Genomic DNA, 15,777 nt, shown 5'->3' on the forward strand with positions numbered 1-15,777 from the left:
TGGTTTTGCCATACATTGACATGAATCTGCCACAGGTGTACATGTGTTCCCCATCCTGAACCCCCCTCCCACCTCCCTCTCCATCCCATCCTTCTGGGTTATCCCAGTGCACCAGCCCCGAGCACTCTGTATCATGCATCAAACCTGGACTAACCAGTATTCTTGCCTGGAGAATTCCATGGAGAGAGGAGCCTGGTGGGCTACAGTTCATGGGGTCACAAAGAGTCAGACATGACTGAGCAACTAACACTTTCACTTTTGTACCTATACTGGGAATTGCTATAGAGAATGTATATGGTAGAACACGAGAGTAAAATTTTGCCAAAGTTTTGCAATTATCTTTGGGAGCCTTGTAGATAATGAAATGTGGACCAAAACCAAACACAAAGAATCATCCCTTGATGAGACGTTACAATATGGCAGATGTAACTCTGATCTCCCATCCTTTAGATAGTAGCTGGATGGAAAAAAAGCTTATTTTTTCCAAAGGAATCATCTTGGAAAATGAATATGGAGAAAAAGATATTTCTGTGTTAATTTTTTTGTGAAATACATTTGTGTGGAAAGTCTTCCCTGATATTAAAATTGTGTTAATTAAGATAATGGGGGAGGGGGTCTCAATGGAAAATTTCTCTGTTGTCCAAATAAGACTCCTGCATGTCTTATTTCTTCATTTTCATTTACAGTTTTATTAGGGTGTAATTGACATACAGTTTTTAAATGTTCAACTGAAGGTATCTTGACATCCACATGTGGAACAATTATCATAATCAACATAACGATCATATCTATAATCCTCAAAGGTCACCCTGAACAGTTTCCTCATATGCTTTTGTAAGCCTGCCCTCACTTCATTTATACCTAATATTTTAATTTGTGTCTTTTTTCTTAATCAGCTTGGTTGACAAATTTGATTATTTTCTTCAAAGAACCAATTTTTGCTTTTATTGTTATTGTATATTGCCTTTTCTGTTTTCTATTTCACATATTTCTGCTTTTTTATTATCATTTTCTTTGTTTTGCCTACTTTGGGTTTTGGATTCATAAAAGACCCTGAATAGCCAAAGCAATCTTGAGGGGAAAAAAAAAACACTTGAAGCAGCACATGTCATGATTTCTAACTATATTACAAAGTTATAGTAATCAAAACAGTATGACGTTAGCTTAAAACAGGTGAATAGATTAGTGGAACAGAATAGAGAGACTGGAAGTATTTATAAACCTACACGCATATGGTCAATTAAATTTACCAAAAAAGTACCAATAATATACAATGGGGAAAGGACAGTCTCTTCAATAAATAGTGTTAGGAAAACTGGACACCCACATAAAAAAGTGAAACTGGACTACTATCTTATACTCCTAAAACAAGTACAAAAATTAGCTCAAAATGGATTAAAGACTTGAAACCATAAAAACCCTAGAAAAAGACATAAGCAACAATCTCCTAGACACTGTTTTTGGTGTGATTTTTTAAAATGTTGACACCAAAAGCAAAGGCAACCAAAGCAAAAGTAAACAAGTGGTACTACATAAGTTTATAAAGCTTCTGCCCAGCAAAGGAAACCTCCACAAAATGAAAAGGCAACCTAACAATGGGAGAAAATATTTGCAAATAATATATCTGATAAGGGGTTAAAATCTCCCCAAATTATAAACAATTTATACAACTCGATGACAATCAGGCAATCCAATAAAAAAAAATGAGCAGAGGATATGAAATGGATATTTTTCCAAAGAAGACATATAGGTGGCCAATAGGCACATGAAATGATGCTCAACATCACTAATCCTTGGTTTTGTTGCTAAGTTGTGTCCAACTCTTGTGACCCCATGGACTATAGCCCACCAGGATCCTCTGTCCATGGGATTCTCCAGGCAAGAATACTGGAGTGGGTTGCCATTTCCTTCTCCAGGGGATCTTCCTGACCCAGGGATAGAAACTGGGTCTCCTGCATCGCAGGTGGACATTGGGAAAATGCAAATCAAACCATAATGAGAGATCACCTCACTCCTATTAGAATGGATATTATAAAAAAGACAACAGTAATAAGTGTTGACAAGAATGTGGAGAAAAGGAAATGATTGTGTATTGTTGGTGGGAATATAAATTGGTGCAACTGCTGTGGAAATAAGTATGGAGGTTCCTCAAAAAATTAAAAATGAAGCTACCATATAATCCAGTAATTTCACATCTGGGGTGTTATCCAAGTAATATTTATTTGAAAAAAATTATACAAATTTATTCCATAGAAAATGAAAACAGTAATTTAAAAAGAGATATACACATCCAAATATTCATTACAGCATTATTTACAATAGCCAAAATATGGAAGGAACCTAAGTGTCCATCAGTGAGTGAATGGATAAAGAAGATAATTGTGTATATACCTGTGGGTGAAATGGGCAAAAGGCGTCCAAAGGTGTAATTTTCCAGTTTTAAAATAAAGAAGTCTTGAGGGTATAATGTACAGCATGGTGACTATAGTTATTAATAATAATACTATATTGCATATTCAAAAGTTGCTAAGACTGTAAGTGTCCACATCACAAGAAAAAATATTTTAGTAACTGTGTATGAGGACAAATGTTAACTAGACTTATTGTGGTGATTATTTTATAATATATAAATATCAAATCATCATGTTGTACACCTAAAACCAATATAGTATTATATGTCATTATACCCTAATTCTAAAAACTCTTATAAAAGTATAAAACAATTCTGATAAAGAACATCTCTTTTTGAAAACCTAAAGAGCATATTATCTTTCATGGTAACATTTTAAGCTTGCCTTGAGAACCCCATGAATGGTATGAAAAGGCAAAAAGATAGGACACTGAAACATGAACTCCCCAGGATAGTAGGTGCCCAAAGCTGCAAAAGATTGAGGGCAGGAGGATAAGGGGATGACAGAGCATGAGATGGTTGGATGGCATCATCAACTCGATGGACATAGGTTTGAGTGGACTCCGGAAGTTGGTGATGGACAGGGAGGCCTGGCATGCTGCAGTTCTTGGGGTAGCAGAGTCGGACATGACTGAGCAACTGAACTGAACCAAGATTTTTAATGAGACAAAGATTAATAATTTTTACTGTACTTTCCAACCAGAGCCTTTATACTAGTATGATAAAACTGGCAGTGCTCAGATCAGATCAGATCAGTCACTCAGTCGTGTCCGACTCTTTGCGACCCCATGAATCGCAGCATGCCAGGCCTCCCTGTCCATCACCAACTCCCAGAGTTCACTCAGACTCATGTCCATCGAGTCAGTGATGCTATCCAGCCATTTCATCCTCTGTCATCCCCTTCTCCTCCTGCCCCCAATCCCTCCCAGCATCAGAGTCTTTTCCAATGAGTCAACTCTTCGCATGAGGTGGCCAAAGTACTGGAGTTTCAGCTTTAGCATCATTACTTAATCTATGAACATTACAATCTTTACAACATAGTTTTGGTCAGATTCTCAGTCACGGCTACTCTGCAAACATCCAAGGTAAAGGGAAATGCTTCTATTTAGGGTGCTGTAGGGGCACTCTGATGCTTGTACTTATATTTAGGTCTTTGGGTTTTTTGCTTGCTTGTACATACTCTTTGGGTAGTCAGAATCAGCAATCGCACCCCATAAACATTGTGATTATTGTGTTACATTAGTGACTCTATGCCATAGTGAGTTGATCTCCCAATGCTTTGTCCTCCATCTCTATTATGTATCCAGCCACCACCAGTGATAATTTGAACAATCAGGATGCTGCTGCTGCTGCTGCTAAGTCACTTCAGTCGTGTCCGACTCTGTTCAACCCCATAGACAGCAGCCCACCAGGCTCCTCCGTCCATGGGATTTTCCAGGCAAGAGTACTGGAGTGGGGTGCCATTGCCTTCTCCGAATCAGGATGCTACCATATCCCAAAGGTTATATACCACTCCTAGTCATGAAGGTGACTCAGGTGCTTTTCAAATATATGAGCAACCCAATCTCAGAATTCTGGTTTTAGTCTGTCTGTCCTTTAGCATGGACAATGAGTGCTATCAATTACTATTTTATGTAGTGTCCTGACAACAAACAATTATACACTCAGTTGGTGAGGAGATACCATTCATAGTTATGAACACAGAAGATGTGAAAGCACTGTCAGCATAGTTAACGCACTTAGTCATATCCAACTCTTCATGACCCCGTGAACTGTAACCTGTCAGCCTCCTCTATCCATGGAATTTTTCAGGCAAGAATACTGGAGTGGGCTGCCATTTCCTACTCCAGGGATCTTCCTTACCCAGGGATCAAACCTGCATCTCTTGCATCTCCTGCATTGGGAGGCAGATTCTTTACTACAGCACCACTCTTAGTATAAGCCATGAGTATTCTAGCTGTGAGCAAGAGGCTACTTGAGATGAACTACAGCCTATAGGTACAGGACTAAGGCAAAACACACCCTACTCTGGCAGAGAAGAGGAAATCTCAGCCTCAAATCTCCTCCCATGGGTTAACCCTACAAGAATTCAGAGGCCCAAGAATATCAGAAACAAGAAAACCTAGGTTTGAAATGACACTGAGATAGAAGGAAATAGCCCTAAATGTTATTGTTTTGAAAAATATAGAAAATAACCAAAAATTCAGAGAAAAGAAAAATAGGTAAGTCACCTTGGGGGCATGTATACTAAGTAGCTTCAGTTATATCTGACTCTTTGTGACACTATGGACTGTAGCCCACTAGGCTCTTTTGCCTATGGAATTCTTCAAGCAAGAACACTGGAGTGTTTTGCCATGTCCTCCTCCAGGGGATCTTCCCAATCTGGGATGCAAACCTCTATCTCCTGTGACTCCTGCATTGCAGGTGGATTCCTTACCACTGAGCCACCTAGGAAGCCCCGAGTCACCTTGGTAACAGTGTTAAATAGTTTAACTTGAGATGGAAAATCAGTCAAAGCAAGTGAAATAAAGTGAAATGTTCAGAGGGAATTGTTACAATCTACTGCATAAAGAAAGGCAATGCCAAAGAATGCTCAAACTACCACACAATTGCACTCATCTCACATGCTAGGGGCTTCCCTGGTGGCTCAGAGGTTAAAGCATCTGCCTCCAATACAGAAGACCCGGGTTTGATCCCTGGATCGGGAAGATCCCCTGGAGAAGGAAATGGTAAACCATTCCAGTATTCTTGCCTGGAGAATCCCATGGATGGAGAAGCCTGGTAGGCTACAGTCTACGGGGTCACAGAGAGTCGGACACGACTGAGTGACTTCATCTTCACCTTCACATGCTAGTAAAGTAACTGCTCAAAATTCTTCAAGCCAGGCTTCAGCAATATGTGAACTGTGAACTTCCAGATGATCAAGCTGGTTTTAGAAAAGGCAGAGGAATCAGAGATCAAATTGCCAACATCCACTTGATCATCAAAAAAGCAAGAGAGTTCCAGAAAAACATCTATTTCTCTTTATTGACTATCCCAAAGCCTTTGACTGTGTGAATCACAATAAACTGTGGAAAATTCTGAAAAAGATGGGAATATCAGACCACCTGACCTGCCTCTTGAGAAACGTGTATACAGGTCAAGAAACAACAGTTAGAGCTGGACATGGAACAACAGACTGGTTCCAAATAGGAAAAGGAGTACGTCAAGGCTGTATATTGTCACCCTGCTTATTTAACTTGATGCAGAGTATATCATGAGAAATGCTGGACTGGAGGAAGCACAAGCTGGAACAAGATTGCTGAGAGAAATATCAATAACCTCTGATATGCAGATGACACCATCCTTATGGCAGAAAGTGAAGAAGAGCTAAAGAGCCTCTTGATGAAAGTGAAAGAGGAGAGTGAAAAAGTTGGCTTAAAGCTCAACATTCAGAAAACTAAGATCATGGCATCTGGTCCCATCACTTCATGGCAAATAGATGGGGAAACAGTGGCTGACTTTATTTTTTTGGGCTCCAAAATCACTGCAGATGGTGATTGCAGCCATGAAATTAAAAGACGCTAACTCCTTGAAAGGAACGTTATGACCAACCTAGATAGCATATTCAAAAGCAGAGGCATTACTTTGCCAACAAAGGTCCGTCTAGTCAAGGCTGTTGGAGAAGACTCTTGAGAGTCCCTTGGACTGCAAGAAGATCCAACCAGTCCATCCTAAAGGATATTGGTCCTGGGTACTTTGGCCATCTGCTGCGAAGAACTGACTCATTTGAAGAGACCTGATACTGGGAAATATTGAGGGCAGGAGGAGAAGGGGATGACAAAGGATGAGATGGTTGGATGGCATCACTGACTCAATGGACATGAATTTGGGTAAACTCTGGGAGCTGGTGATGGACAGAGAGGCCTAACCTGCAGTGGTTCATGGGGTCGCAAAGAGTTGGATACGAATGAGTAACTGAACTGACTGACTGACTGCATAATTAGTATTTACTTGTGTCCCTCCAAAATTCATACATTGAAACCTATTCCCCAACATGATGGTATTTAATGTTAATTAGGTTATGAGGGTGGAGCCCTCATGAATGGTATCAGTGCCCTGTAAAAGAGACCCCAGAGAGCCCCCTTGCCCCCTCTGCCCAGTCAAGACACAGCAAAAAAGATGACTATTTATGAACTAGGAAGCAGGCTTTCACCAGACACCAAATCTCTAGCATCTTGGTCTTGAGCTCCCCAGCCTCCAGGACTATGAGAAAACAATTTTTGTTGCTTAAGCTCCCCAGTCTTTGGTATTCTGTTATAGTAGCCCAAACACATTAAGATATGCTCTTATCTACAAAAAGAAGAAATAAGATGCAAGGTGGCCAAGATGGCAGAGTAAGAAGACCCTGAGCACCTCTTCTCCCACAAGCACACCAAAATTACAGCTATTTACTGAGCAGCTATCTAAGATAATGACCTGAAGATTAGCAGGAAAGATTTTCCACAACTAAATATATAAAAAAGGAAACAGTGAGACAAGAAGGAGGGGTAGGGATGTGATATTGTCAAAATCCATACCTCTGGAGAGGTGACCCACAAAAGGGAGGATAATCACAATTGGAGAAGTTCTCCCCTAAAAGCCAGGAGTCCAAGCACCACTTCAGGCTTTCCAGCCTGGAGGTTCTGCACAGGGAAGACAGGCTCCCAGAACGTCTGGCTTTGAAAGCCAGCAGGGCTTGCATGTGGGAGAGGGCTGTAGGAAACAGAGACTCTACTTTGAAAGGGCACATGCTAAATCTCACATGATCTGAGTCCCCATGCAGAGACAATAATTTGAAAGGAGCCCCTCAGATTCATTTGTGGATCTTGGAGAACCTCCCAGAGAGACAGGACTCCATCTGGGAGCACAGAGGCTGGCAGCAGCCATTCGTAGAAGCTTGTTCTACCATAAGAAGACCAGTGCTGGCAAGTGCCACGTGGGGGTTCTCCCTCTAGTCCATTAGCACCAGAGGTTTACCCAACCACCAGTCTCAGGTCCCCCAACAGCCAGTGGCCTAGTTACCCCCACCAGTGGGCTGGCAGCAACCCAGGGATGACAGTAGTTACACCAGACCTGGCCCCATCCAGCCCCACCCAGTTGGAGCCAGCAGCCAACATATGAAGTAGAGCCAGGCAGCCAACTGGCTAAGGGAACAGTCTTACCTACAAGTTCCCTCAATAGCCAGTCCTTCCACAGCAGAAGGACTCACACAGCCCACATAGGGGGCATCCCTAGAACACATAGCTTAGATGGCCGGGGGGTAGCATGCTGTTAGGCACTTAGTGCATGTGGATAGTCCTATGTAGGATTACTTCTCCAATACTTGGAAGCATAACCAATGTACCTAATACATAGAAATAAATACAGAGAATTAGGCAGAAGAGGAGAAAGAAGAATATATTCCAAAAAAGGAACAAGACAAAGCCCCAGAAGAAGAACTAAGGAAAGTGGAGATAAGCAATCTAACAGATAGGGTTCAAGGCAATGGTCACTGTCATTTAATCACTAAGTCATGTCCAACTCTTTGTGACCCCATGGACTGCAGCATGCCATGCTTCCCCATCCTTCACCATCTCCCAGAGTTTGCTCAAACTCATGTCCATTGAGTCAGCAATGCCATCCAACCATCTCATCCTCTGTCACCCTCTTCTCCTCCTGTCCTCAATCTTTCCCGGCATCAGGGTCTTTTCATATCAGATGGCCAACGTATTGGAGCTTCAGCATCAGTCTTTCTGATGAAAATTCAAGGTTGATTTACTTGAGGATGGACTTTTTTGATCTCCTTGCAGTCCAAGAGACTCTCAAGAGTCTTCTCTAACACCACAGTTCAAAAGCATCAGTTTTTAGGCCCTCAGACTTCTTAATGGCCCAACTCTCACATCCATACATGACTACTAGAAGTGCCATAGCTTTGACTAGATGGACATTTGTCAACAAAGTGATGTCTTTGCTTTTTAATACACAGTCTGGGTTTGTCATACTTTTCTTCCCAGGAGCAAGCGTCTTTTAGTTATGTGGTTGCAGTCATCATCGACAGTGACTTTGGAGCCCAAGAAAATAAAGTTTGTCACTATTTCCTTTTTCCCCATCTATTGGCCATAAAGCGATGGGACTGGATGCCACGATCTTAGTTTTTTGAATGTTGAGTCTTAAGCCAACTTTTTCACTTTCCTCTTTCACCTTCATCAAGAGGTTCTTTAGTTCTTCTTTGCTTTATGCCATTAGGGTGGTATCATCTGAATATCTGAGGTTGTTGATATTTCTTCCAGGAATCTTAAAGATGATCAATGAAATTAAGAAAAGAATAGATGAACATGGTGAGATGCTTATGAGTTAGAAAATACAAAGAAGAGATAAAAGAATACAAAACAGATCTCAAGAGTACAAAAACTGAAATAAAAATACACTAGAAGGAATCTATAGATCAATAGATTAGATAATACAAGAAAGTGGAAATTACCAAGGTGAACAGAAAAAAAAAAGAAAAAGAATTTTTTAAAATGTGGATGAGTTAAGAGATTTCTGGGACAACTTAACGTTCACATTATAGGGGTCCCAGAAGGAAAAGAGAGAGAGAAAGAGTCGAGAACTTATTTAAAAAAATAATTTCTGAAAACTTCTTTTACCTGGGGAAGTAAAGAGATATCTAGATTCAGGAAGTACAGAGACACTATACAAAGACAAAAGATAATGAGAGAATGCAAAAAGCAACAAGAGAGGGCTTCCCTGGTGGTTCAGTTGTTAAGAATCCACCTTGCAATGCAAGGGACACCAGTTCGATCCCTGGTCCAGGAAGACCCCACATGCCTCAGAGCAACTAAGCCAGTGCACCACAACTGCTGAGCCTGTGCGCCAGAGCCCATGCTCTGCAATAAGAGAAGCCACCTCAACAAGAGCCCTGTGTACTGCAGTGAATAGTAGCCTCCCTCAGTGAAACCAGAGAAAGCCTGCGTGCGGCCATGAAGAACCACTTACAGTCAACAATCATAAAATAAATAAATCTTGTTTTAAAAATCAGGAAGAGAAAAGCAGCTAGTTATGTATATAAGACTAGCAGCTGATTAGTCAGCAGGAGCTTTGCAGACCAAAAGGAAGTAACATGACATATTCAAAGTTCTGAAAGAGAAAACTACAACCAAAAGTACTATATTCAACAAGTCTACCATTCAGATTTGAAGGAGAGACAAAGAATTTCACAGACAAGCAAAAGCTAAAAGACTAAAATGGCTTTCAAGAACTGATAAAGGGACTTCTCTAAGCAGAAAAGACCATAACTGGAAAAATGAAAATGACAAAAGGAAAAATCTTGTTGGTAAAGGCAAACATAAAGTAAAAAAAAAAATATGTAAAATGGGCAGCTAGTGACACCTGTCATTAAGCACAGGAAGCTCAGCTCAGTGTTCTGTAACACCTAGATGGGCGAGAGGGAGGTGGGGGGGAGGGAGGCCCAAGAGGGAGAGGATATATACATATATATATGTATATGTATATATATATATATACACATATTATATATATATGTAGCTGATACACTTCATTGTACAGCAGAGGCTAACACAATATTGTAATGCAATTCTACTCCAATAAAAATAATAAAATCACCAGACATAAAGCTGGTAGAAAGAGTAAAAGAAAAAGCAATAGAATCATCTATAGTCACAATAGGTAGTTCAGGGATGCACAAAATACAAGGATGTAAAATATGATGCAAAAAATTAAATGTATCGCATATGATATTACACATGTTTCAATGCCATTCTCCCAAATCATCCCACCCTCACCCTCTCCCACAGAGTCCAAAAGACTGTTCTATACATCAGTGTCTCTTTTGCTGTCTCGTATACAAGGTTATTGTTACAATCTTTCTAAATTCCATATATATGTGTTAGTATACTGTACTGGTGTTTTTCCTTCTGGCTTACTTCACTCTGTATAATAGGCTCCAGTTTCATCCACCTCATTAGAACTGATTCAAATGTATACTTTTTAATGGCTGAGTAATACTCCATTGTGTATATGTACCACAGCTTTCTTGTCCATTCATCTGCTGATGGACATCTAGGTTGCTTCCATGTCCTGGCTATTATAGCCAGTCCAGGTTCGATGCACGATACTGGATGCTTGGGGCTGGTGCACTGGGACGACCCAGAGGGAGGGTATGGGAGGGAGGAGGGAGGAGGGTTCAGGATGGGGAACACATGTATACCTGTGGCGGATTCATTTTGATATATGGCAAAACCAATACAATATTGTAAAGTTAAAAAAATAAAACTAAATTAAATTTAAAAAAAATTAAATGTAGTTGGAGAGAGTAAGAATGCAGGGTTGTTAGACTGTATTCAAACCTAAGAGATCATCAACTTAATCATAATGTGTAAACGAACTGTAGTCCATTCCCCAGGGTCCAGTTGTGGTGACAAGACATAAAATCCCTCAATCTTTTGTTCAGAGAACAAGAGTATTAAAGTGTGTCTGGTGTTCTTGAAATAACATGGAATCCAGAAACAAGAGACTTCAGTTAACTCACTCAAGCTCCAGTTTGGTTTGTTATAGACTCTGAAACACATTTTCCCCAATGTCAACTGAGAAAGCAAAAAGCTCTGTGAATCACCAAGTTCCTAAAAGTTGCTTTGTGGTTATTATCCATTATACCTCTGGGGTGAACTTTCCTATTTCCTGCTGTCAACAGACAGTTCTTCCCTCAAGGGAACCAAAGACAATGAAGGAATTATTTCCCATTTGTCTCTAGCCTGGAACTAGCAGTGGGGTTTCCCCTCCCATCCCCAATCTGGTCCTCTCCATTATTCATAAATTTAAAAGCCACTCCCATTGCTCAAGGGTTATAAGAAAATGTGTGTCAGCACATTTATCTTATTTGGTTTTGAACTCTGAATTCTTCCCTTTGCAAGGCTTCTTCGATATCCTTAGAGCCTCCACTGTTTCAGTGTACTGTTTGTCTTCTAGAGAGAAATGGAAGAATGTTCCCATGCCTTGTAGCTGAAGGTATATGTGCTAACCTAAGAGGCAAGAGTAGGAGCAGAACTTACTCAATACTGTGATACATGTTCAGAGAAGGCAATGGCACCCCACTCCAGCACTCTTGCCTGGAAAATCCCATGGACGGAGGAGCCTAGTAGGCTGCAGTCCATGGGCTCGCTAAGAGTCGGACATGACTGAGCGACTTCACTTTCACTTTCATGCATTGGAGAAGGAAATGGCAACCCACTTCAGTATTTTTGCCTGGAGAATCCCAGGGACAGAGGAGCCTGGTGGGCTGCCGTCTATGGGGTCGCACAGAGTCGAACACGACTGACGAGACTTAGCAGCAGCAGCAGTGATACATGTTTGTGTGTGTGTCTCCAATATGTATTATTGATCCCTCTTGTAGTTCTACCACTTTTCTCACCAGCATATAACAGACAGTTCCATGTAGAATAATCTATCTCAAACTGATCCTCTAGCCAATCTTTGAGAGGGTAGGGAAAACTGTATCTCTTCTTACTTATCTTTCTTCCTCATTGTTGTCTTTTTGGCTTTTCCTCTAAATTTTATCCTAAATCTGTGATGATCTTCATTTCTGCTGTTATGATTCAGGTGTAAGCAGGTATTCTTTTGTACCTGAACTACTGCAATAGCTTCCTGTTAAAATTTTTGCTAACACTCTTGCCTTGCTATTAATGTAATCTGTTCTCTATCCAGTAGCCAGCATACAACTTAGAATTTTTCATTCACTCCTTTACTTAAATATTTTCATTGGTGTCTATTGCTCTGAGAATAGAATCAAAGCTTTCAATTACAGCAGAAAAGGTCTTAAATAAGCTGACTCCTAGATAATTCTCCAACCATGTAAGTTTCCTGTGCTTACATTGTTCCTGAATTTTACCTATTCCTCAAACACCACAGTCCTGTATTATCCAACCTAACTACAAAGCCTGTTTTTATAAGCTTTATTCAACAGGATTTTTATTATCTAGAATACACTTTAAAGAACCCGTAAGAACAGACTTCCTCACCACCTTAGCTTGTAGTTTAACAAAATCACTGCAGATGGTGACTGCAGCCATGAAATTAAGACTCCTTGGAAGGTAAGTTATGACCAACCTAGATAGCATATTCAAAAGCAGAGACATTACTTTGCCAACAAAGGTCCATCTAGTCAAGGCTATGGTTTTTCCAGTGGTCATGTATGGATGTGAGAGTTGGACTGTGAAGAAAGGTGAGCGCCGAAGAATTGATGCTTTTGAACTGTGGTGTTGGAGAAGACTCTTGAGAGTCCCTTGGACTGCAAGGAGATGCAACAAGTCCACTCTAAAGGAGATCAGTCCTGGGTGTACTTTGGAAGGAATGATGCTAAAGCTGAAACTCCAGTACTTTGGCCACCTCATGCGAAGAGTTGACTCATTGGAAAAGACTCTGTTGCTGGGAGGGATTGAGGGCAGGAGGAGAAGGGGATGACAGAGGATGAGCTGGCTGGATGGCATCACCGACTCGATGGATGTGAGTCTGAGTGAACTCCAGGAGTTGGTGATGGACAGGGAGGCCTGGCGTGCTGCAATTCATGAGGTCACAAAGAGTCAGATATGAACTGAGGGACTGAACTGAACTGAACTGATTACTATCATGAATTTATATAGCCTCCAATAGCATTTCTAAGAATTTATCCTACAGATATATAAGCTAATGTGAAAAAGGCATTTGAACAATTTGAACAATGAGGTATCATTGGAAGTAGTAAAATATTAGAAACAATCTAAATGCCCATAGACAGCTAGTTAGCACTTTTATTGTGATAAACTGATTAGTATTAGGGTAGTAATAATTAGCAACACTGAATGTGTAATTCATCTAAGGTAATAATATTAAGTAAATAGGATTTTTTAAAGCAGTAAATTGGGGAATATAGAAATTGTAGAGATAACTTGAGTCAAATTGGGAGAACTGGTAGATAATGCAAACTTCAGTTAACCCCCAGCAGAAAAGATGAGTTCTGTTGTGAGATACTTTCTCAGCTCCCAAAGAGAGAGAGAGCTTTAGAACAAATGTGCTTATATAGTATACGGATTCTATTTTTCAGTCAACAGACCACCATGTTCTCTTTCTCTATTATTCCATGAGCATTCACATGAACAAATCTAATTGACATGAAGAAGAAAGAAAAATGATAATGTTAACAAAGTGTTAAAAGTGTTAGAATACAACAAGGAAATATCAGTTATGAATCACTGGCATATAACTTAGGTTAGGACTGTGAAAGTTATTCAGTAAATTATATAGGCCAGATACTTAAGATGAGCTTTTTTTTTGGCAGATCCAGGACATGATTGGAAAAAGCCAAAGCATTTACTGGTTTTTTGAAAACTTGAATAAAATGATCTGGTTAGAACTGAGGGAATAAGTTTGGAATTTAAAAGGGAAACTGTTTTTTTTTTTTTTTTCCTCCATGTCCCATGAAAATCTCTCTCCAAAGAATGATGGCAGATTGAAAATCTTGAGGAATGGAAAGGCATTTTCTTAAGAGAAGAACTGATTATATTACATGGTGTGTCACTTGATCTTTTATGTTATTGACAAAGACTTCTGTATTTAGTGCCTTCATTTGATCAGTTACATGTTTTCACCAAGTCTCCAAATCCCAATTTCTAGGCAATACAGAGCAGTCCATTGGTTTATCTCATCTTGATCCAATCCAATCAAAGTATAAGCTAAAGTGTGTGAGAGGCATGTGGAAGGTTAAGAAAGGCCAACAGACCAATTGTAGAGTCTCTACTAGTATTTCTAATAACTGGTTACTGACATAGCCATGCAGGCTAATATTCTATTAATAGTCTCAGATTTCTGTTATAAACTCCTGAACTCCTCAGGTTTGAGCCTGATTTGATATAATAATAATACTAATGTTATGTGGTTTCTCCAAAGGAAATAGTGCTGGTTTCTAGGTGGACATTTTTATCCGGACCATCACTAGTCCATAGTGGAGCAAAGAGCATGAGCCATTCAGGTTAAGATTCACGTACTGACTTGTTCCAAAGTATGTTTCATTATGTGATAGTCATAATGATTTCTCATGCTTCCACATTTTCGTCTCTTTTTTTCATCTCCAGCAAAAGAGACCATGGGGAGGGAAAATCAGAGCAGCATGTCCGAGTTCCTCCTCCTGGGGCTCCCCATCCAGCCAGAGCAGAAGGGTGTGTTCTTCACCCTGTTCCTGGGCGTGTACCTGGCCACGGTGCTGGGCAACCTGCTCATCCTCCTGGTCATCAGGCTGGACCCTCACCTTCACACCCCCATGTACTTCTTCCTCAGCCACTTGGCCTTCACTGACATCACTTTTTCATCAGTCACAACTCCAAAGATGCTCATGAATATGCAGACACAGAGTCAATCCATCTCGTATGCTGGGTGCATTTCCCAGGTGTATTTTTTCTTAATGCTTGGGTGTCTTGACAGCTTTCTTCTCACCTCAATGGCCTATGACAGGTATGTGGCCATCTGTCACCCCCTCCACTACATCACAATTATGAGTCAGAGCCTGTGTTTCCTGTTAGTAATTGTGTCCTGGGTCCTGTCCTCTGCTAGTGCCATCTTACACACCCTCCTCCTGGCCCATCTCTCTTTCTGTGGAGACAATCTTCTCCCTCACTTCTTCTGTGACCTTGCCACCTTACTTAAACTGTCCACCTCAGATACCACAGTCAATGAGCTGTTTATCCTCACTGTGGGAGTGGTGGTCATTACCCTGCCATTTGCATGCATATTGGTCTCTTATGGTTGCATTGGGGCAACCGTCCTTAGGGTCCCCTCCACCAAGGGACTCTACAAAGCCTTGTCCACATGTGGGTCCCACCTCTCTGTAGTGGCTCTGTACTATGGAACAATTATTGGACTGTACTTTTTCCCCTCATCTAATAACTCTAATGACAAGGATGTTATTGTGGCCATATTGTACACTCTGATAACTCCCATGCTAAATCCTTTTATCTACAGTCTGAGAAATCAGGATATGAAAGGAGCTCTGGGAAATATACTTAGTAGAGGAACATTTTCTTAAGGATAACCTTTGTTTCCCTATTAATTGAATCCCACACACACAATGTGAGTATCCTTTCCTCTCTGATTAGTTATTTCTTGGTGAGTCTTGATGTGGCCTTCTATCTTCAGTCTCTGCTTCAGCTTGGACATAGCTTTCTTCTCTGTTTAATTTTTTGCTCATTATAGAGAGGGAAAGATTTTACAAATATACCTGCACAACTACCATTTCCTTCCCCCCTCCTTTTTTCTGTGGTATTCATTGTTCCACAAACATTGAAGAAAAAATTTTGTAGTCACAACTCTCACTATTTTGGTGA

At 40.5% G+C, this 15,777-nt stretch overlaps 1 protein-coding gene across 1 annotated transcript in view; it reads left to right on the top strand.

The window, feature by feature from the left end:
• Positions 1–15,479, top strand: part of LOC104991505 (olfactory receptor 50-like) — a 17,990-nt gene extending 2,511 nt beyond the window's left edge. The window contains 1 exon segment of the mRNA XM_010844003.1: positions 14,539–15,479. Within this exon segment, the coding sequence (XP_010842305.1) occupies positions 14,539–15,479 (941 nt within the window).
• The last annotated feature ends 298 nt before the right edge of the window (positions 15,480–15,777 follow it).

Source organism: Bison bison, unplaced genomic scaffold (genome assembly GCF_000754665.1).
Source record: "Bison bison bison isolate TAMUID 2011002044 unplaced genomic scaffold, Bison_UMD1.0 scf7180017864193, whole genome shotgun sequence".
Lineage (NCBI taxonomy): Eukaryota > Metazoa > Chordata > Mammalia > Artiodactyla > Bovidae > Bison > Bison bison.